The 20,942-nt window shown below is 49.7% G+C and overlaps 1 protein-coding gene across 4 annotated transcripts in view; it reads right to left on the bottom strand.

The window, feature by feature from the left end:
- Positions 1-19,637, bottom strand: part of RANGAP1 (Ran GTPase activating protein 1) — a 34,354-nt gene extending 14,717 nt beyond the window's left edge. Inside the window, exons 1-5 of one of the 4 annotated variants that reach the window (XM_066257066.1) lie at positions 19,542-19,637; positions 14,122-14,271; positions 6,852-6,979; positions 5,343-5,402; positions 3,158-3,337 (exon numbers count right to left, since the gene is read on the bottom strand). In XM_066257066.1, the coding sequence (XP_066113163.1) occupies positions 3,158-3,337; positions 5,343-5,402; positions 6,852-6,979; positions 14,122-14,233 (480 nt within the window). In that variant the 5' untranslated portion in view covers positions 14,234-14,271; positions 19,542-19,637. Of the gene's footprint in view, positions 1-3,157; positions 3,338-5,342; positions 5,403-6,851; positions 6,980-14,121; positions 14,272-19,357 lie in introns of all 4 variants that reach the window. The other 3 variants (XM_066257060.1, XM_066257083.1, XM_066257074.1) reach the window with 3 other exon arrangements.
- Between the last annotated feature and the right edge of the window lie 1,305 nt (positions 19,638-20,942).

The raw sequence follows: 20,942 nt of genomic DNA, 5'->3' as shown, positions 1-20,942 counted from the left end.
AAACTGGTCTTCAATATCCCACATCACCCACTGGTGGTAGGTACAGGGACAAAGAACTGCTCAAAAGCTCAATGATCACCCCTCACATGTGCCCACACCCTACAGTTTACAAAGAACTATTGACATTTACTGCGTTATGTGGGTCCCACCATCCTGGGGGTTTAGTCTCATGTTAGACATGGCTGACAAAGGCCCAGAGGCAAGGCAGAGGCCAACACTGAGTGGCCACCTTTAAGCCAGGTCTGGGGAAAGGGTTTGACAATTAGTCTACTACTGCCATAAGCTCTCTATCAGGTGGGACCATCATGAGTCCCTTTCCAGCTGAAGCAACTCAGGCACAAGGAGGAACAGAAACTTTCCTATAGACATTAGCCAGGTAGCTTAATTGGCTGGAGCACCACCCCAATATGCTAACATTGTGAGTTCTATCCCCAGTCAGGGCACATGCAAGAATCAACCAATGAATGCATAAATAAGTGGAACAACAAATCAATGTTTCTCTCTCCCCACCCCCCTCTAAAGTAAATTAGTAAGTGAAATTTTAAAAAATAAATAAAAAACGGCCCTGGCTGGACAGCTTGGTTGGTTAGAGAGCATCGTCCCAAAGCACAGAGGTTGCCAGTTTGATCCTCGATCAGGGCATATCAAAGAGAAAGTACAATGTGCCTGTCTCTCTGTCTGTCTCTCCCTTCCTCTCTCACAAAAATCATTAAATAGAAAAATATTTATAATTTTTTAAATTTTTTATTTATTCATTTTAGAGAGGAGAGGGAGAGACAGAGAGAGAGAAGGGGGGGAGGAGCTGGAAGCATCAACTCCCATATGTGCCTTAACCAGGCAAGACCAGAGTTTCGAATCAGCGACCTCAGCATTTCCAGGTCGACGCTTTATCCACTGCGCCACCACAGGTCAGGCAGAAAAATATGTTTAAATGCCTGACCAGGCCGTGGCACAATGGATAGAGCAGGGGTAGTCAACCTTTTTATACCTACTACCCATGTTTGCATCTGTTAGTAGTAAAATTTTCTAACCGCCCACCAGTTCCACAGTAATGGTGATTTATAAAGTAGGGAAGTAACTTTACTTTATAAAATTTATAAAGCAGAGTTACAGCAAGTTAAAGCATATAATAATAATTACTTACCAAGTACTTTATATCAGATTTTCGCTGGTTGGCAGAATAAATCTTTATAAAACTTACTATAGTTAAATCTTTTTATTTATATATACTTTGGTTGCTCTGCTATTGCCCACCATGAAAGCTGGAACACCCACTAGTGGGTGGTAAGGACCAGGTTGACTACCACTGGGGATAGCACACTGGACTAGGACATGGAGGACCCAGGTTTGAAACCCTGAGGTTGCCAACTTGAACACGGGCTCCCCAGCTTGAGTGTAGGGTCACTGGCTTGAGCATGGGATCATAGATATAGACCCAAGACTGCTGGCTTGAGTAAGGGGTCACTGGCTCTGCTGTAGCCCACCAGTCAAGGCACATATGAGAATGCAATCAATGAACAACTAAGGAGCCTCAACGAAGAATTGGTGTTTCTCATCTCTCTCCCTTCCTGTCTGTCCCTAGCTGTCCCTCTCTCTGTAAAAAAAAAAAAAAAAAAAGCTTTCCTATAGTTGCTAAGCAAGAAGACTGGACCAGAAGCCACATCTTCCAGTGTCTCTTTCAATCTTCTCAATATCCAAGAGGAGCAGGCCAAGGAGACCCTGGCCCCACTGCATCATCTGAGACAGGCTGATGCCCAGGCCAGTCACATAAAGCAGAGCAAAAACCTAAAACCCAGTTTTTCCTGGCCTTGGGTGGTGCCTGGATCTAGCTTCTAAGCCTCAGTTCCCTGGGCAGAAGTGAGGTGATGGGTGGAAAACAGAAGCATTTCACAGGGATGCCTTTGGTTTCCCTGGTACATCACACTCTAGGCAGGGCTGGACCTGTTTTCTATGCAGATTCAAACCTATTTAGGTCATAATACAAATGAAACTTATTGCCCAGTCAGGCTGGGGGGGGGGGGGAGGAGGGCTAAGACGGGCACGGGAGCATAGCCTTTGCTCTCCTACCCTCTGCAGTAGAGGCCACTCTGGCTCCTCAGCCTAAGGAAGTGCAAGCATCACACGGGCTCTTCTTGCTGCTCTGACAGGGCCAAATTGATTCAGGCTCAAATCACACACCAGTCCCACACTAGCTACATCATCCAGGGCACTCGACCCAAGATCTCTAAGTTCAAATCTATTTATCTGGAAAAATAGCAACAGCATCACACACCTGTCAGTGTGGGTGGGAAAATTAAGGTTATGCACATAACACATCTTCAAAGAGATGTCCCAATCGCTGTCAATTCCTATCTCAGCCCTTTTCTTTAAAAAAAAATAAAAATGGATTTTTTAGTGAGAGAAACATAGATTTCATGTTCCGTTTATTTATATGTTCATTGGTTGATTCTTGGATGTGCCCTGACCGGGGATCAAACTCATGACCTTGGCTTATTGGGACAATGCTCTAACCAACTGTACCCACACAGGACCACCAGCCCTTTCCTGCTTTCGGTCAGAACGTGAGAGGGAAGGGAAATGGGAATCAGACTGGCACTCATTCTTTCTAGAACCTGGGCCTAAAGAAGCCAGAAAGCAAGAAGAGAATAAACCACCACTCCTTCTGTGCAGGTTCTGGGAAGAAAAGATGAGTTTCTCTACAGTGACCAGCCTGGTGACAGGCAGGATGCGGGAGGTATCCTGGGGCGTTCAGAACAGTGCGTCTCTTTCTGGGCCCTCTCCCCATGTGTACAGTCTGACCTCACATGGCTCTGCCAGCTGCTCTAAGGGCACAGCAGGTCTAGGGATACTCAAAGCACTGTGTTCTGCAGAGCTAGTAGGTTAGAGCACGTATGTGGTGCTGCCTGTGTTGCCAAGGCAACATAAGAATCAGGATGGTTGCTTGGCAACCCCACCCTCATGAACTCCATCTCCTCTCCCCACTGACCACAGGCTGCTGCCTTTGAGGTCTTTCTCCTTTGAAGAGAAAAACAGGCCAACCAACCCAGATGGAGGGGGGCTAGGGCACACATTTCAGATGGAGGCAAATATAGTAGGGAACTGGCCATGAAAAAGGATAAGACAGGGGGGACGTGAAGGACGGGGGCACGGCACCCACCTTGCCGCCACCGATGCCCATACCACAGTTGTTGAGCTTGAGCTCGTGCAGGGTGAAGCAGGCGGAACTCTTCAGCAGGGCCTCGAAGCCTCGCACACCGTCAGGCCCAAATGCATTGTCACTTAGGTCCAACTCCACCAGCTGGGCCCCAGCTGTAATGAGTCCCTCCCCTAGTGAGATCTGGGCAGAGGGAACTCAGGTCAGTGTCACAGTCACCTACAAGGTGCTGCTTCTGGACCAGGGGGCACTCAGGCTGGTGGGAAACTGGCAGAGACACAGACCACTTCAATATAGAGCCAAATTATGTACCCAGGACTGGAAACCCTGCAAAGCGCTCCCAATTCTTCTGGGCTTATTGTATGTGCCATGGTTGGGGAAGGCTTACTATAGATGACATTTGAGCTCAGTCTGGATCAGAATCAGCCAATTACACGTGTGTCTTCAGGTAACAGTAAAAACATGAGCAGAGAGACATAAGCATAAAGCAGTATGCGTGTGCCTGGGGCAAGCAGCTGGTAGACTCCAGGAGAGGCTGAGGCTAGAAGGGAAGTGGGATTTTGCTTTATAGGCAGATGAAGGCTGGAGGGCAAGTGTCCACCCAGAAGTGTGAGACACTCTAGAGATCAGAGGAGGATGCTGGCTGCCCAGTGTGGTGGGAGATGGAGGAGCGCAAACCAAGCTTCAGCCCAGGACTAGATGTGGTAAGACGACGCTGAGCAATCCTGGGAACCTCCTAAGCAGGGGGTATCAGCAGTACTCCAGGAGAAATGAGGCTTGGCATAGATCAGGGAGGTGAGGAGTGAGGGAGGGAAGATACTGCCTGGCCATCAAAAAGGGTAGCAGAGAGTTTCCACTGTCCTCCCCCCAGTGAGTGGAGGACATTCTCTGACTGCCTGACCCACAGGAGAAGGCCCAGCCCTGGAAACTGGCCCCAACTGACATCTCATCCTCAAGCAGCCAGAAGTGCTCAAACCCTCTGTGCCTGCTTCACCTTCTCTCATTCCATGTCTTTCCCTGACCCCCAATTCTCTTAACCCCCTTTCTAAGACTCATTCCTGTCATTGGTAATATGAAGATAAGAACACCTCCCTAGAAGCTTGCTAGAACTTAGGTAAAACAATGTGCACAGATGCCCACAGCTAATGTCCAACAATAAGTTTTTTTCTTCACCCCCTTTTCTGACTTAAAATCTTTTTACTTACAATTACCCAAATGAATTCCCTTAACCTGCATTCTAAATCCTAGCTCCACCTAGTTTACCCTTTGAGACTGGTTACTAACTCAATCCCCCACCCAGAAAGCCCACCCTTAGGGCCCCCCCCCATTTAGGCACCTATGACACCTGCTTGCTATACTGAGTACTTTAGAAATGAGGTCAGTAAACTGGCAACTCAGGAAGCCCAGTGCTGGTGAGGTGAAGAGAGCCCTGAAAAGGCAGTGCCAGCATGACCAGAGTGAGGGGTCAATAATATGGATGATCATGCCAATAACTGACCCAGAACCTCACCCTAAGGGCACCCTGTAGGCTAGACCCTGTGTAGGGGGAGACACTGAGAGGCTGCCTCCTCCCTGGAGTACCAGGCAAGCCACGTTCTGCTCTGGGATGCCCCTCCCCACCCCCTCCCACACATACACCAGCGTGTGTGCGCGAGCCCACATGGAAGCTAGAAACGACCCCAGCAAAACGGAGCCTTGGGAAGGGAGAAATGGAGAAGAGCAAAGGTAAGCCACCCACAATGAGAACCAAAGCAGAGAAAGTGATATGGAGAAAGAAAGGAGCTGGAACGAGACCAGGATGGCCACAGCAAGCTGTACTACGGTCGTGAAAGAGCAGAAACTCAGGGTCCAGGGAAGGGACCAGGGCCAGGATGAGGCATTCACAGTGCGAGGGAAACCACGCAGCTCAAGAATAAACCCCAGGAATCCCGGTCTCTGTTGTCCTTCCTGTCGCCGGGTTTCCCAGCATCAGGGCCCTGAGTTCTCCTCTCTGGCTCCCGGCTATCACCTGCACTCTGCCAGCCCATTCTGACACAGAGCAGATGCTATGCTTGCCAGACTTCCGTCTCAGCATTTCAGTCACCCACAGCACACATCTTAGCCTCCAGAGGTTTTAGGAAAAGTCCTGGGAATTAGCAAAGGGGCCCCTGTGTCCAGGCGGGAAAGACGCAGTGGCCTGCTCACTTACCAGGGCTGGCGGGATCTCGGACCGCAGCCGCCCCGTGAACATGTCGCTCCAGTGGCATCTCTTTGAGAGGAGGAAGAAAAGAGTTACTGAGACCCTCAGAGGGCCCTGCAGGCAGCGCTCCCCTCATGGACTTGGACTACTGAGAGATTCTTAATTTGGCCTTTGTCAGCAAAAAGCTGGACCAGCTCTAGCCAAAGCTGGTGAGATCTGGAGGCCCACAACGCCAGTGGGCTTAGCAGAAATGTCAGGAAAAATCCCCCAATCTCTCCAACCCTGTTTTCTGAGAGGGAAATAGTATGAGAGAAAGGAGGTGCTCTGGACCTCATGGCAAGGCAGTGGCAGGACCAGGGCCACGGTGGCCAAGTGCCCCTTCTGAAGACCAGTTTCCCATGTGGTGTGGGGCCCAGTGCCATGTGACATGATTCGGGGTGGTGGAAGAACAGAAAAGTAAACAGTATGGGCTCCAGCAGGAAATTACTTTATTCACAAGTCTCCTTTCAACCCTTCTCACCCACTCCAGGAGTTAATCTCACTTTGAGGATCAGGGGTCATGCCTACCCCCCCAACCCCCCCTTTTTTTTTAAAGAGAGAGAAACAGTTTGATCAAGAGGTGGTGGCACAGTGGACAGAGCTTTGGACTGGGATGCAGAGGACCCAAGTTAGAAACACCGAGGTCGTCAGCTTGAGCGCAGGCTCATCCAGCTTGAGCGTGGGGTCGCTGGCTTGAAGCCCAAGGTCACTGGCTTGAGCGAGGGGTAATTCACTCTGCTGTAGTATAGCCACTTCCCCCTCCTGTCAAGGCACATATGAGAAATCAATCAATGAACAACTAAGGAGCTGCAGGAAGAATTTATGCTTCTCATCTCCCCCTTCTTGCCTGTCTGCCCCTATCTGTCCCTCTCTCCATCTCTCTCACTGTCTCTGTCACACATATATACACACACACACACACACACACACACACAAGAGAGAGACAGACAAGAAGGGAGAGAGATGATAAGCATCAACACATAGCTGCAGCACTATAGTTGTTCACTGATGCTTTTTCATTCATGCCTTGACTGGGGGCGGGGGTCCTCCAGCTAAGCCAGTCACTCTTTGCTCAAGCCAGTGTCCTTGGGCTTCAAGCCAGTGACCTTTGGGGTCAAGTCAGCGACCATGGAGTACTATCTATGACATTATGCTCAAGCCGATAAGCCCGCCTCCAAGCCAGCAACATCGGGATTTCAAAGCTGGGTCCTTAGTGTCATAGGTCAATGCTCTATCCACTTCCCCACCACCTGGTAAGGGTTATTCATGTGCCTTTCGATCAAAGAGAGAGCAGACCTCAGGTTCAGAGCCTCTGGGTGGCCTTGTAGGTTGGGACACCTTGTGGATTGTATGCATGAAGCCTCCCAGGACAGGTAAAACACTTCCACCAACAAGAGAGGGGCCCAAGAAAGTCTGTGGCCATGTGAGTGGAAGCTTGTCCCTAACAATGCCTGGCCTACTTGCCATTGCAGATCTCACCTTCAACTCCGACTTCTTCTCCAAGGACTTGGCGATGACCCTGGCTGCTTCCACGCCCACTGTGTTGCCCTCCAGGCGCAAAGCCTCTAAGCCATCAAAGTCTTCAATCTCTTTAATCACATCCTTGGCTGCCCAGGACCAAAGAAGAGAATATTAGACTTTTGAAGTCATGAACTAAGGCAGGAGAGCCCAGATGCTACCTTGTCATTCACAACTCTAACAGCTATGATGTCCCTACCTTATGCCAGGTCCTGGCTTACAAAGGAGAAACAGACAGGCATATAGTCTAGCAGGGAACACAACTACATAAACAATTTTTCTGTAAGGAGTGTTAACACAAGGCATGGCCTGACCAGGCGGTGGCACAGTGGATAGAGTGTCGGACTGAAATGTGGAGGTCCCAGGTTTGAGACCCCGAGGTCACCAGCTTGAGCGCAGGCTCATCTGGTTTGAGCAAAGCTCACCAGCTTGAACCCAAGGTCCCTGGCTTGAGCAAGGGGTTACTCGGCCTGCTGCAGCCCCACAGTGAAGGCACATATGAAAAAGCAATCAATGAACAACTAAGGTGTCGCAATGAAAAACTAATAATTGGTGCTTCTCATCTCTCTCCATTCCTGTCTGTCTGTCCCTATCTATCCCTCTCTTTGACTTTCTCTGTCATTGTAAAAAAAAAAAAAAAATTTAAAAAAAACAAGGAATGTGTGAAAGGTCTAGGAGCCAAGGCCTTTATGGCTGCTTGAGGTAAAAAAAAAAGTACTTGGGACACCTTGTGGGTGGTGTGCATGGAGCCTCCCAGGACAGGAAGGGCACCAGGCCTGGGAAAATAGCACCCAAGTCAAGAGGGTCAGCAGGTATGATGGCACGAAGATTTCAAGTGTTCAATTATTCATGTTTGGGGAGTTCATTACTGCATTGTTTTATTATGATGAAAAATTCCAAACAACTAAAATGTCCATCAATAGCAGACAGGTTGACAGCTTAATTCACTGGGGTACAGTTACATTAATGTCATTATGAATAGTGACACAGGTGTTTGACTTAGAAAATATCCATGTTATAGTGGTGGTAAGTAAAAAAATGAGGTAGGTCCTGGCTGGTTGGCTCAGTGGTAGAGGGTCAGTCTGGCGTAGGGAAGTCTCGGGTTCAATTTTCAGCCAGGGCACACAGGAGAAGTGCTCATCTGCTTCTCCACCCTTCCCTCTTTCCTTTCTATCTTTCTGTTCCCTTCCTGCAGCCAAGGCTCCACTGGAGCAAAGGTGGACCTGGCGCTGAGGATGGCTCCATGGCCTCACCTCAGGTGCTAGAATGCCTCCAGTTTCAACAGAGTAATGCCCCAGATGGGCAGAGCATCGCCCCCCTGGTGGGCATGCCGGGTGGATCCCGGATGGGTGCATGCGGGAGTCTGTCTCTCTGCCTCCCCACTTCTCACTTCAGAAAAATTAAAAAAAAAATAATAATAATGAGGTTGTCTCCTGGTATTTGGGCTGATAACACTTTTATTTTATTTTATTTTTGTATTTTTTTTTTTTTGTATTTTTCTGAAGCTAGAAACGGGGAGGCAGTCAGACAGACTCCCGCATGCGCCCGACCAGGATCCACCGGGCACGCCAACCAGGGGGCGATGCTCTGCCCATCTGGGGCATCGCTCTGTCGCAACCAGAGCCATTCTAGCGCCTGAGGCAGAGACCACAGAGCCATCTTCAGCGCCTGGGTCAGCTTTGCTCCAATGGAGCTTTGGCTGCAGGAGGGGAAGAGAGAGATAGAGAGAAAGGAGGAGGGGAGGGGTGGAGAAGCAGATGGGCGCTTCTCCTGTGTGCCCTGGCCGGGAATCGAACCCAGGACTCCTGCACGCCAGGCTGACGCTCTACCACTGAGCCAACCAGCCAGGGCCGATAACACTTTTAAAATGTTATAGGTATTCGCCTGACCTGTGGTGGCGCAGTAGATAAAGCATCAACCTGGAAACGCTGAGGTTGCCAGTTCAAAACCCTGGACTTATGGGAGGTCAGGGCACATATGGGAGTTGATGCTTCCTGCCCCTCCCCCCTTCTCTCTCTCTCTCTCTCTTTCCTCTGTATAAATTTTTAAAAAATGTTATAGGTATTCCATCCCCCACCCCTCACACACACACAAACAGTCCAGAAAGACAGAAACCAAGTGTTAAAGCAGTTATGTTTAGGTGGTAAGATTATGAGTGATTCAGGTTATAAATTAGCTTTTTTTTTTTTTTAATTTATTCACTTTAGAGAGGAGAGAGAGAGGGAGAGAGAGAGAGAGACAGAGAGAGAGGAGAGAGAGACAGGGGGTGAGGAGCTGGAAGCATCAACTTCCATATGTGCCTTGACCAGGCAAGCCCAGGGTTTCGAACCGGCGACCTCAGCATTTCCAGGTCAACGCTTTATCCACTGCACCACCACAGGTCAGGCTATAAATTAGCTTTTAAAGTATTTGTAATATGTTCCTAAGTATATTTTTTAAAAATGTAAAGAGAACTCAGAAATGTTTTTAAAAACAAAAATGACTAGAAAATGTACCAAAATTAACAGTAATTATACTCTTGGACTGTGTGATAATGAAGTTATAGGTTTTTCCCCTCTTGCAATGTTTCTGTATTCTATAACGTACATGTATTAACTATAATCTGAACAGAACACACTGGTTACATGAAACAAACAATCCAGTCTGGCTGGTGCAGGAAAGTGCTGTGGGGTGACATATAGAGAAGAGATGGAGATATATGTGGGAGATAAAAAAGTTTGAACTTGACCTTCCAGATTACAAAGCCCACCACAGAGGGTGTCGCAAAAGGTGGTAACTTATGACCTATAAGGGGCTCCCTCAGCAGCTGTCCGAATCGGGCCTCCCTCCCTCCATGCCCCTCTGCTGCACATCCTCAAAAGCCCTTCCTAAGCTCCCAACAGGCAGCACAGAACCTGCTCTTCCACGTGGAGCCTGCCACTATTTATACCCATCTAAATGATTACTCACTTCATCATGGTAACTTTGATATGGTGACTATTAATACTGTCTTCCCACTGGTCATGAGCTACATGAGCAAAGGGGCTCACTCTGCCTTTGCTCACTACCATGTATGGATAAGTACTTAACACACTAACGTGTATTTTACATACACTGACTCATACATTCCCCACATCATCTAATGAGGTATGTCTATTTTACAATTAAGTATATTGAGAAATAGAGAAGTGAATGAATGCTTACCAAAGTCACACAGCTAGAAAGTAATGACCAGCATTCATTGTCCATTTGTCATTTCATTACCAGTAAGGCTGGACAGGTATGAGCCTCCCATTTTATAAAAGAGGAAGCTGAAGTTTCAAAAAATGAAGCAACTCTGCCCAGGAGTTCAGGGAAAACAGCAGAGCTAAAAGCTAAACTTCAGACTGCTTTTCCAAAACTGAATCTACATGTTCCTCCCCAAACCCTTGCTTATGTACACAACCATGGACTTTACGCAGCCCTTCCCAGCAGAGAAGCCCCTTAATCGCTCCCCTTGGCCTGACCTGTGGTGGCACAGTGGATAAAGCGTCGACCTGGAAATGCTGAGGTCGCCGGTTCGAAACCCTGGGCTTGCCTGGTCAAGGCACATATGGGAGTTGATGCTTGCAGCTCCTCCCCCCTGTCTCTCTCTCCTCTCTGTCTCTCTCTCTCTCCTCTCTAAAATGAATAAATAAAAATAAATAAATAAATAAAATAAAAGCTTTATATAAAAAAAAAATCGCTCCCCTTTCCTCCTCCCCTCTCCTGGGTGACTGCTCTGGAGCTAGCACACCACGCAAGGGCTGCTGTGCAAGGGCCTTTTGGAAGGCCTATTGCAAAAGGGACCTCCCCTTAACACCCACGAACTAACCAGGTCAACAAGGGGGAGAGGAAGGCTGCTTAAGGCCAGCTTATATAATCCTTAAAAGCAAGGCAACAGAGATGCCAGGACCTAAAGGAAAGATAACCTTTGCCACTAGTTTTCAACCACCTGTCTGTGAAACTGTGCTAGTCTGCCAGAAATTTTGTGGAGTCTATAATCTTCACACAACATCAGGCTGGTTAACTGCTTCATGGACCAGCACAAAAACCACTGACCTACTCTGTATAAGTGACATAAGCACAGAAACACACAGATACTGCACCTTTCCTGAGTGCAGCGTAGACCAGCCTGGGGAGGGGATGCACCAAAACGGGAAGAGCAGGGATAGGAGAGAGTGGGGGTCACATGTGAGTTGCTCCTCTCACTTGGTTTTCAATCCAAATGGAGTTATACCTAACTTAAATACAGGTTAGAAATGGGCCCAAACCAACTGTTGTGTGGCTGTATGGCAGAGATTTCTCTCTCCAGCCTCTGCCACTTCACAGAGTAACACGTTCCAGGTGTTTATTATCACTGTGCCATGTAAAATAGAAGAGCCTTTCTTTGGTCCTTAAATGACTTTCCAGGGAGAAAAGGGCCTTGTTCTAATTATTAAGCTCGTGGCTTCCTCACATAGACCCTTGCCCACATCTGGCCGTGCTGGCACACTCTCAGCCAAGACAGAGTCCCTTTCTGGGGCCCAAGGTAAGGCTACCAGACTCCTCAGCAGAGTACTCAACAACCTCTGTCCTGGGCTCCCTGTGGGATTCTGACTTTTCTTCCAAGCCTACCCTGTGTGTCTAGCTCCTGTGCCTTATGTGATTCTCCCTGCCTGCAGTGCCCTCTCCCCTTCAAATCATTCTTCAAGGACAGTTCAAATACCACCTCATCCACAGGGACTTCCTGGGCCCTCCTAAGTGATCCCTTTCTACCACCTTCCTTCCCAGAGCCTTCTACTCACATCTCTCAAGAGTATATTTCACCTTCAGCCTCCTGTTATTTGAGCACATCATTCCCATTCCCGGTTACAAGCTCCTCAGAGGCCAGGGCTATAAGCTGGCCATCCTAGTGACCTTTTAATGGGAGGCAGCATGTCCAGCCTATGCTAGTGAAGTGGTTATCTGCACTGATTTTAGGGCCAAACTTGAGTTCTAATCCCAGCTGCACTACTTATACCTGTGCCATTACACAAATCATACCACCTCCCTGAGCCTTAATTTTTCAATCTGCAAAATGGAGATGAAACCTACTTCAAGGACTTTTGTGAAGCTAAAATATTATCTGTATGGCACCTACGACTCTGCTTGACATGGTGTCTAGTGAATAAAACTTAATAGCAAATCTACGTTTACTGCATTGAGCTGAACATCTCCTGAGAAGCACGGGCATGGGGAACCGTTGGATCTCTGTTAACATCCTGGCTCTGCTATTTACCAGCTGTACAACCTTGGGGAAGTTATTTAAGTTTCCCAAGTCCTTTTTCTTTATTTATAAAATAGTAACATTTGTACATCAGGGATTATGTAAGCACTGGAAATAATAATAGCACAGGGAGGAACTTGGTAAATTTCAAGACCCTATAGAGATGTTAGGAACGTGCATCACCATGTTCCCAGCAAACCACGACTCAAGCAGTCCCTGACCCATCAGAGGGAAGCAAGCCTGCCCACACACCAAGACAACCAGGCAAGTCCAGACCAGTCTGTTTGGTTGGGCCAAAAGCTCAAGCCCTTACAAGTACTGGAAGTGTCACAGTTCACTTCTAGATACTAGAGGATTCAGGTTGGTGAGTGTAAGTCATGCCTTGGCCAGGGATGAAAAAAACAGGGTATGCATTCCGATTCCTAGTTCTGTCCAGTCCTGGTACCTGTACATAGACAGGAGCATCCACCTTCTCTCAGAGAGATTCAACTGCATCGACCAGACCTCCAGATACGGAGGGACTAGACTGCCGTTTTAATACAGCTCCAGGAGGGCCTCAGCTCTGGGGAAGGTGACAGGTATTCCTAGACCAGCTTGGGAACTTAGACCAGCTTGGGAATCATGGCAGTGAAGGTGGGGATGGATCTGAAGTAAGAAGTTAACAACTGGGGGGGAGAGGGAGGGGTACAAAGAAAACTGGATAGAGGGTGAAGGAGGACGATCTCTCTTTGGGTGATGGGTATGCAACAGAACTAAATGACAAAATAACCTGGAAATGTTTTTTTTTTCTTTTTTTTCTTTTTTCTGAAGCTGGAAACAGGGAGAGACAGTCAGACAGACTCCCGCATGCGCCCGACCGGGATCCACCCGGCACGCCCACCAGGGGCGAAGCTCTGCCCACCAGGGGGCGATACTCTGCCCATCCTGGGCGTCGCCATGTTGCGACCAGAGTCACTCTAGCGCCTGAGGCAGAGGCCACAGAGCCATCCCCAGCGCCCGGGCCATCCTTGCTCCAATGGAGCCTTGGCTGCGGGAGGGGAAGAGAGAGACAGAGAGGAAAGCGCGGCAGAGGGGTGGAGAAGCAAATGGGCGCTTCTCCTGTGTGCCCTGGCCGGGAATCGAACCCGGGTCCTCCGCACGCTAGGCCGACGCTCTACCGCTGAGCCAACCGGCCAGGGCGAAATGTTTTCTTTGAATATATGTACCCTGATTTATTGATGTCACCCCATTTAAATAAAAATTTATTTATTAAAAAAAAAAAAGTTAACAACTGGCCCTGGCAGGTTGGCTCAGTGGTAGAGCGTTGGCCTGGCGTGCAGAGGTCCCGGGTTCGATTCCCGGCCAGGGCACACAGGAGAAGTGCCCATCTGCTTCTCCACCCCTCCCCCTCTCCTTCCTCTCTGTCTCTCTCTTCCCCTCCTGCAGCCGAGGCTCCATTGGAGCAAAAGATGGCCCAGGCGCTGGGGATGGCTCCTTGGCCACTGCCCCAGGCACTAGAGTGGCTCTGGTCGCAACAGAGCGACGCCCCGGAGGGGTAGAGCGTCGCCCCTTGGTGGGCGTGCCGGGTGGATCCCAGTCAGGCGCATGCGGGAGTCTGTCTGTCTCTCCCCATTTCCAGCTTCAGAAAAATACAAAAAAAAAAAAAAAAAAAAAAAAGAAGTTAACAACTATATCTTGGGACTGCCACTAACTGTAGTCCCTCACAGCCTCCATCCCATTGAAGAGATAAAGAGCTCTTCCCATGTGCCATCTTGAGCTGTCATGGCAGGAATGTCTACTACAAACATGAAGACTGGCAGGAAAGCGTGCACATGCTCAAGGGCAAATCACCTTCGAGTCTTACTGTTAGATGGGTCCAATAACACCTCATTGAGCTGCAGGGATAAAATGTGATAATATAGCTAAAGGAGCCTGCCAACTAGTAAGGGTAAGTACTCGCTCCCATGCCCCCTTTCCACCTTTGGGTTAGCCCATGCAGGAACTCACCATCTTCTGCAGTATTGAGTTTGAGGCTCTTGCCCTTGAAACTCAACTGTCCCCCGGCCACCTGGGTTTTGGCTAGCGTCTCCGCCAACTTGGCAATGTCTTCAGAAGCCATGCTGGACACGTTGGTGGGCTCCCCTAGAAATCTGCAAACTGAGGTAGCCAAAGTTTCATTAAGAGAGAGGAGGCTCGCCTGACCAGGCAGTGGCGCAGTGGCTTGAGCGTCGGACTGGGATGCGGAGGACCCAGGTTTGCGACCCCGAGATCGCCAGCTTGAGCACGCACTCATCTGGTTTGAGCAAAGCTCACCAGCTTGGACCCAAGGTCTCTGGCTTCAGCAAGGGGTTACTCAGTCTGCTGTAGCCCCACGGTCAAGGCACATATGAGAAAGCAATCAGTGAACAACTAAGGTGTCACAACAAAAAACTAATGATTGATGCTTCTCATCTCTCTCCGTTCCTCCGTTCCTGTCTGTCCCTATCTATCCCTCTCTCTGACTCTGTCTCTGTAAAACAAAAAGAGAGAGAGAGAGAGAGACAGAGAGAGGAGGCTCCTGGTGTACCCTGGTTGGGGAGAGCAAGGCAGGACATCAATCAAAGTTCTGAACCCAGCTTTCTGAGAGCTAAGCCACTGGGAGAATGAAACAGCATTGGGAAAGAAATAATTCTAGAAAAATGGAGAAGGTAGCGAGAAAATAGGAAAATCATGTTTCAACTCTGAAGAATTATCATCTCACTTACCAGTCCTCCTCTGCCCAACTGCCCCAGCTGGGACACTGGGACACCTAGCAAAGCTGTGTGAGTTTCCCAGTTCCTGAGTTCCCAGTGAGAGGCAGTTAAGTCCCAGACCCAAGGCTGCAAAGAGTCTGCCCCAAGCACAAACCTGCCTGATCATCTTGGCTGCTCTCTATTTGAGGGTCCCATTCCTCAAACAGGACATAAATGGCTACAGGATCCAGGTCATCCATCCCAAAGAATCCCCACCACCCACTCTGGCATGGCTCTGGGGGTGAGGCACAGGGGTCTGCTCACTCACTGCACATCTGGTTTCACCCTTGGCCAGGAGACCAGGCAGCCCAGTGGCCAGACCTCAGAGGTTCCTAGGAGATCAGAGGTCTCTACATCACAACAGCCACCATCACAATCGGCCAGAGGCAGAGTTGATGAAAAAAGGAGCTTCCAGCTTGAAGCTCAGCAGACGAAGGAAGAACCACTCCATTTTCTCCAAAGAGGAAATGGCAGGTAATCAGGGGAGACCAAGGAAAATTGATACAGGAGACATAACTAGGAGATGCGCACAGATACTTGTTCCACCCAGACTGCTTCCTCCCCCAGTCTACTCGTCCTCAAGATGCAGCTGGGGGCCCTGGCCGGTTGGCTCAGCAGTAGAGCGTCGGCCTGGCATGCGGGGAACCCGGGTTCAATTCCCAGCCAGGGCACATAGGAGAGGCTCCCATTTGCTTCTCCACCCCCCCCCCCTGCTTCCTCTCTGTCTCTCTCTTCCCCTCCCGTAGCCAAGGCTCCATTGGAGCAAAGATGGCCCGGGCGCTGGGGATGGCTCCTTGGCCTCTGCCCCAGGCGCTAGAGTGGCTCTGGTCGCCAGCAGAGCGACGCCCCAGAGGGGCAGAGCATTGCCCCCTGGTGGGCAGAGGCTTGCCCCTGGTGGGCGTGCTGGGTGGATCCCGGTCGGGCGCATGCGGGAGTCTGTCTGACTGTCTCTCCCCGTTTCCACCTTCAGAAAAATACAAAAAAAAAGATGCAGCTGGGCTAGCTCCTCACCCTCCCATTCCCCTAGGCTTCTTCTGGGCCCAAACAGCCTGCTTGCTATCCCCTTCTCCTTATCTTAACCTTATCACCCTGGTTTTTATCAATAAACATGAATTATTCTTGTGGGTAAGGAGGCATCTACTCATTCATTCAACATTTCTGAGTACTACCATGTGCTGGGCATTGTTCCCAAGAACCAGGTAGTACAGCAGTGAATAATGAAACAAAAACCCTGCCCTTTTGAAACATATGTTCTAAACAAGATGTTTAGTATCCTAAAAAAGTTACCCAGTATCTGATAAGAAAAAGAAACAGGAAGGAGGTAAGAAATTTGGGGGGGAGGGGTATGCAATTTCAAGTAGAATGGTTAGAGAAGGTATTAGGAAAAAAAAGAAAAGAGTTAGGCCCTGGCCAGTTGGCTCAGTGGTAGAACATTGGCCTGGCATGCAGGAGTCCCGGGTTCGATTCTAGCCAGGGCACACAGGAGAAGTGCCCATCTGCTTCTCCACCCCTCCCCCTCTCCTTCCTTTCTGTCTCTCTCTTCCCCTCCCGCAGCGAAGGCTCCACTGGATCAAAGTTGGCCCGGGCGCTGAGGATGGCTCTATGGCCTCTGCCTCAGGCGCTAGAATGGCACTGGTTGCAATAGAGCGTCGCCCCCTGGTGGGCATGCCGGGTGGATCCCGGTCAGGCGCATGCGGGAGTCTGACTGCCTCCCCATCTCCAACTTTAAAAAAATACAAAAACAAAAAAAGAAAGAAAAGACTTAAAAGGTATCAGGGATTGAGTCAGGCAGATATCTGGAGAAAGAACTTTCTTGCAAATGAAACTAACTGTTCTTGGGAAAGGGATGGTGAAGAGGAACATCAAGATCAGTGAGGCTAGAGTACTGAGAGGGATGGAGAAAGGAGACAAATGAGAAAAGAAAATGAACAAAAGGCTCAAGTCACAAAGGTCATTTTAAGAACTGTGGCTTTGACCTTGGCTGGTTGGCTCAGCGGTAGAGCATCAGCCTGGCATGTGGAAGTCCCAGGTTCGATTCCCAGCCAGGACATACAGGAGAAGCACCCATCTGCTTCTCCCCCCTCCCCCCCCCTCTCTATTACTCTCTCTCCCCCTCCCACAGTCAAGGTTCCATTGAAGCAATGTTGGCCCGGGTGCTGAGGATGGCTCCATGGCCTCTGTCTCAGGTGCTACAATGGCTCCAGTTGCAACAGAGCAATGCCAGAGCATTGCCCTCTAGGGGGCTTGCTGGGTGAATCTCAGGTGCATGCAGGAGTCTGTCTCTCTGCCTCCTCACTTCTCACTTGAGAAAAATACTAAAAAAAAAAGAACTGTGACTTTGCCTGACCAGGCGTTGGCACAGTGGATAGAGCACCGGACTGGGACGCGGAGGACTCAGGTATGAAACACCAAGGTCACCAGCTAGAGCACGGGCTCATCCGGCTTGAACATGGGCTCACCAGCCTGAACACAGGCTCACCAGCCTGAACACGGGCTCACCAGCCTGAACACAGGGTCACTGGCTTGAGCATGTGATCATAGACATGACTCCATGGTCGCTGGCTTGAGTTCAAAGGTTGCTGGCTTGGAGCCCAAGGTCACTGGCTTAAACAAGGGGTCACTTGCTCTGCTGTAGTCCCTAGTCAAGGAACATATGAGAACGCAATCAATGAACTAAGGAGCCATAACGAAGAACTAATGTTTCTCATCTCTAGCCCTTCCTGTTTGTCCCTAGCTGTCTCTCTAACTCTCTCTGACTCTCTCTGTCAAAAAAAAGAACTGTGGCTTTTATTCTAAATGACAAGGAGCCACTGAAAGGTTTCTAGCAGAGGAGAGGGGGTGATATGACATACGTTTTCACAGGATCAGTCTATCTGCTGCATAGGGCACATCACTTAGAAGGTGTTCCAATGACAGGATGAATACAAATTAGCCTGAGGTGCTGGCACCTTAGCTCAGTTAGTTTCCTCCTGAAACACCAAGGCTGTGGGTTCATTCACCTTTCTGGGCACATATGGGAAGTAACCAATGAATGCACACTAAGTGAAACAACAAATGAATACTTTTCTCTCCCCCCCCCTTCCTCTCTCTCTAAAATCAATCAATTAAAAAAAAAAAAAAAGCCTGAAACTCCACCACTTCTTGTAGTTCTGGGAGGAAACAATTCGAGGCTAGAAAAATGGTGGTAGGACCTCCAAATGGAATAGGCACACAGAACTTATCAGTTGGAGGAGAGTTGCTCTTTCAGTCAATCTAGTGTTCAGCCACGATCCTCTACACTAGACTAAGAAACAGAAGCACAGAGAGATTAATTCATTTGTCCAAAGTCTGCAAGTGAGCCATGGCCAGACAGCTCTGTTGGTTAGAGCTTTACTCTGAAGCAAGATGTTGCCCATTCAATCCTCAGGGCACATATAGGAACAGACCAATGTTCTACTTTCTTTCTCTCCCTTCCTCTTTAACTAAAATCAATTAAAAAAAAAAAAAGTCTGCAAAGGGCCTGACCTGTGGTGGCGCAGTGGATAAAGCATCGACCTGGAAATACTGAGGTCACTGGTTCGAAACCCTGGGCTTGCCTGGTCAAGGCACATATGGGAGTTGATGCTTCCAGCTCCTCCCCCCTGTCTCTCTCTCCTCTCTCTGTCTCTCTCTCTCCTCTCTAAAATGAATAAATAAAATTAAAATTAAAAAAAAAAAAGAAGCTGAAAAGTCTGCAAAGGACCAGTGTCAAAGACAAACGGTAAATACACAAACAGTGCTCTACCTTCTCAGCATGAGCGTCACACTTTCTTTTTGCTTTTTATTTATTTTTTTTCTTTTTAAGAGAAAGGGAGGAAGGGATAGTAGGAGGGACATCGATCTGTAGTTCCACTTATTTATGCACTCCCTGGTTGACTCTTTGTAAGTGCCCTGACCTGGGATCGAATCCGCAACCTTGATGTATCCGGGACTATGCTCCAACTAACTGAGCCAGCCAGCGGGCGTCACAGTCTCGTACACGCACGTCCATCGCTCCTGTGAAGCGTTAGCAGTGGCTCACGCCGATTGCCAAGAGCTGCGCCGCCAGCCTTGGCCCTCGGCGGGTGTGGACCTATCGGGAAGCGGCTGCGAGGGAGCGACGAGCGAGTGCCCGCCGCAAATGACAGGCGGGCAGCGCGGGAGCCCTACCCGGGATCCCTGGAGGAGGCGCACCACCCCCAGTTGACACCGACGCTAAAAGGAAACGCCACTGCTGGCAGCAGCGTGCTGGGCAGTCAGGCGAGCCAAACGCCCTCTCTAAACCTGTTTCCCTACTTGTGATAGGGGCCAGCACCCCCACTCCCACCCGGTCCGCGCCTAGCCGTAGAAGGCACAGGGGAGAAGACGCTCAGGGGTGGCCCGGTTTCCACGTCCAGTTCCCTGGGCCGCGCCGCCCACACCCCCGCCCCCATCCCAGGCAGGTGACGGGGAAAAGAAAGGGACCCCGATCCTACCGTAAACAGACGGCGGCGCCGCGTAGGGAAACCAGAGCACGCGCGTCCTCCCGCTGGAGCGCGGCCTGGTATAGGGTCCCGGTCAGGTCAGATTGGGGTCGCTGCTTCCGAGCCCAGCGGTCCCTATGCCCAGCCCGCCTGCCCGTCAGTTCTCCCCACTCGCGACTCAACACCACCTGCTCACTTCACGACGGAGGATGATGGCGGAGGAGGAGGATTTTTGAAAGCCGGCAGTTTCTTTACTTCAATTTGATTTGTTCGAGGTCCAGACGGCTTCCCCTGCCCCCGCGCGCATAGCCTATCGGGTATGGTAGTCCAGTTCTCCCACGTGGGGCGCAGAGGAGAGCGACAGGAACTACCAGTCCCGTGATGCAGTGCGCCCAGAGTGCCTCTGCTGGTTCCATCCCCGCCCTCCTTTTTCAGCTTCTGGCTCTTTCTCCGGGAGACCACAGAGCGATGTTTAGCCACAAGCGCCCAGGAAGACTACAATTCCCTTAATGCCTTGCGGTTTACCATTCTGCCTCTCCGGAAAGGCGCGCATTCACGCAACTTTATTGACAAAGGCTGGTGTAGCCAAGGCACGCCGCTAGGTCTATTCAGCAAAAAATAGGTAGTTTCTGAGAGGAAAGTCTGGCCTTTTATTGTTCCATAAAATTGAAAGGGCATTAGAAGCGTTCTATATGAATGGTCACAAATTGTTTGTTAATTTAAAAGGGGAGCTTGACCAGGCGGTGGTGCAGTGGATAGAGCCTCGACCTAGGACTCTGAAGACCCAGGTGGAAACCCCGGATGGTAGGCTTGAGTGTGGCCTCACCAGCGTGAGTGGTGGGTCTCCTGCTTTGAGCGTGGGATCATAGACATGATCCTGTGGTCGCTGGCTTGAGCCCGCTGGCTTGGGACTCCCACTGGCTGAGCTGGAGTCCCCCCACCCACCCCCCAAGGCACGTATGTGAAGCAATCAATGAACAACTTCAAGTTCTGCAAGTACCAGTTGATGGTTCTCATCTCTCTCCCTTCCTGTCTCTCTGTCCCTGGCTGCCCCCCACCCCCTTTCTCTGTCTCTTGCTAAATAAATAAATAAAAATTGAAAAATTGAAAATAAAAAGGGGAGGCCTGACCTGTGGTGGCGCCGTGGATACAGCATCAACCTGGAATGCTGAGGTTGCAGGTTTGAAACCCCAGGCTTGCCTGGTCAAGGCACATATGGGAGTTGATGCTTCCTGCTCCTCTCCCTGTTCTATCTCTTTCCTTTCTCTCTCTCCTCTCTCTTTCTAATAAAAATGAATAAATAAAAATCTAAAAAAACTTTCCTAAAAAAATAATAAAAAGGGGAAATAGTACCCCTGTAGTAGAGAAAACTCTGTGACACCACCCTAATCCCAAGTGATCCACATAAACATCAATAACAGGACAAACTGGCCCTGGCCGGTTGGCTCAGCGGTAGAGCGTCGGCCTGGCGTGCAGAAGTCCCAGGTTCGATTCCCGGCCAGGGCACACAGGAGAAGCGCCCATCTGCTTCTTCACCCCTCCCCCTCTCCTTCCTCTCTGTCTCTTTCTTCCCCTCCCGCAGGCGAGGCTCCATTGG

The sequence above is a fragment of the Saccopteryx bilineata genome, chromosome 1, assembly GCF_036850765.1.
Source record: "Saccopteryx bilineata isolate mSacBil1 chromosome 1, mSacBil1_pri_phased_curated, whole genome shotgun sequence".
Taxonomy (NCBI): Eukaryota; Metazoa; Chordata; class Mammalia; order Chiroptera; family Emballonuridae; genus Saccopteryx; species Saccopteryx bilineata.
This window is presented reverse-complemented; position numbering and strand designations above follow the sequence as displayed.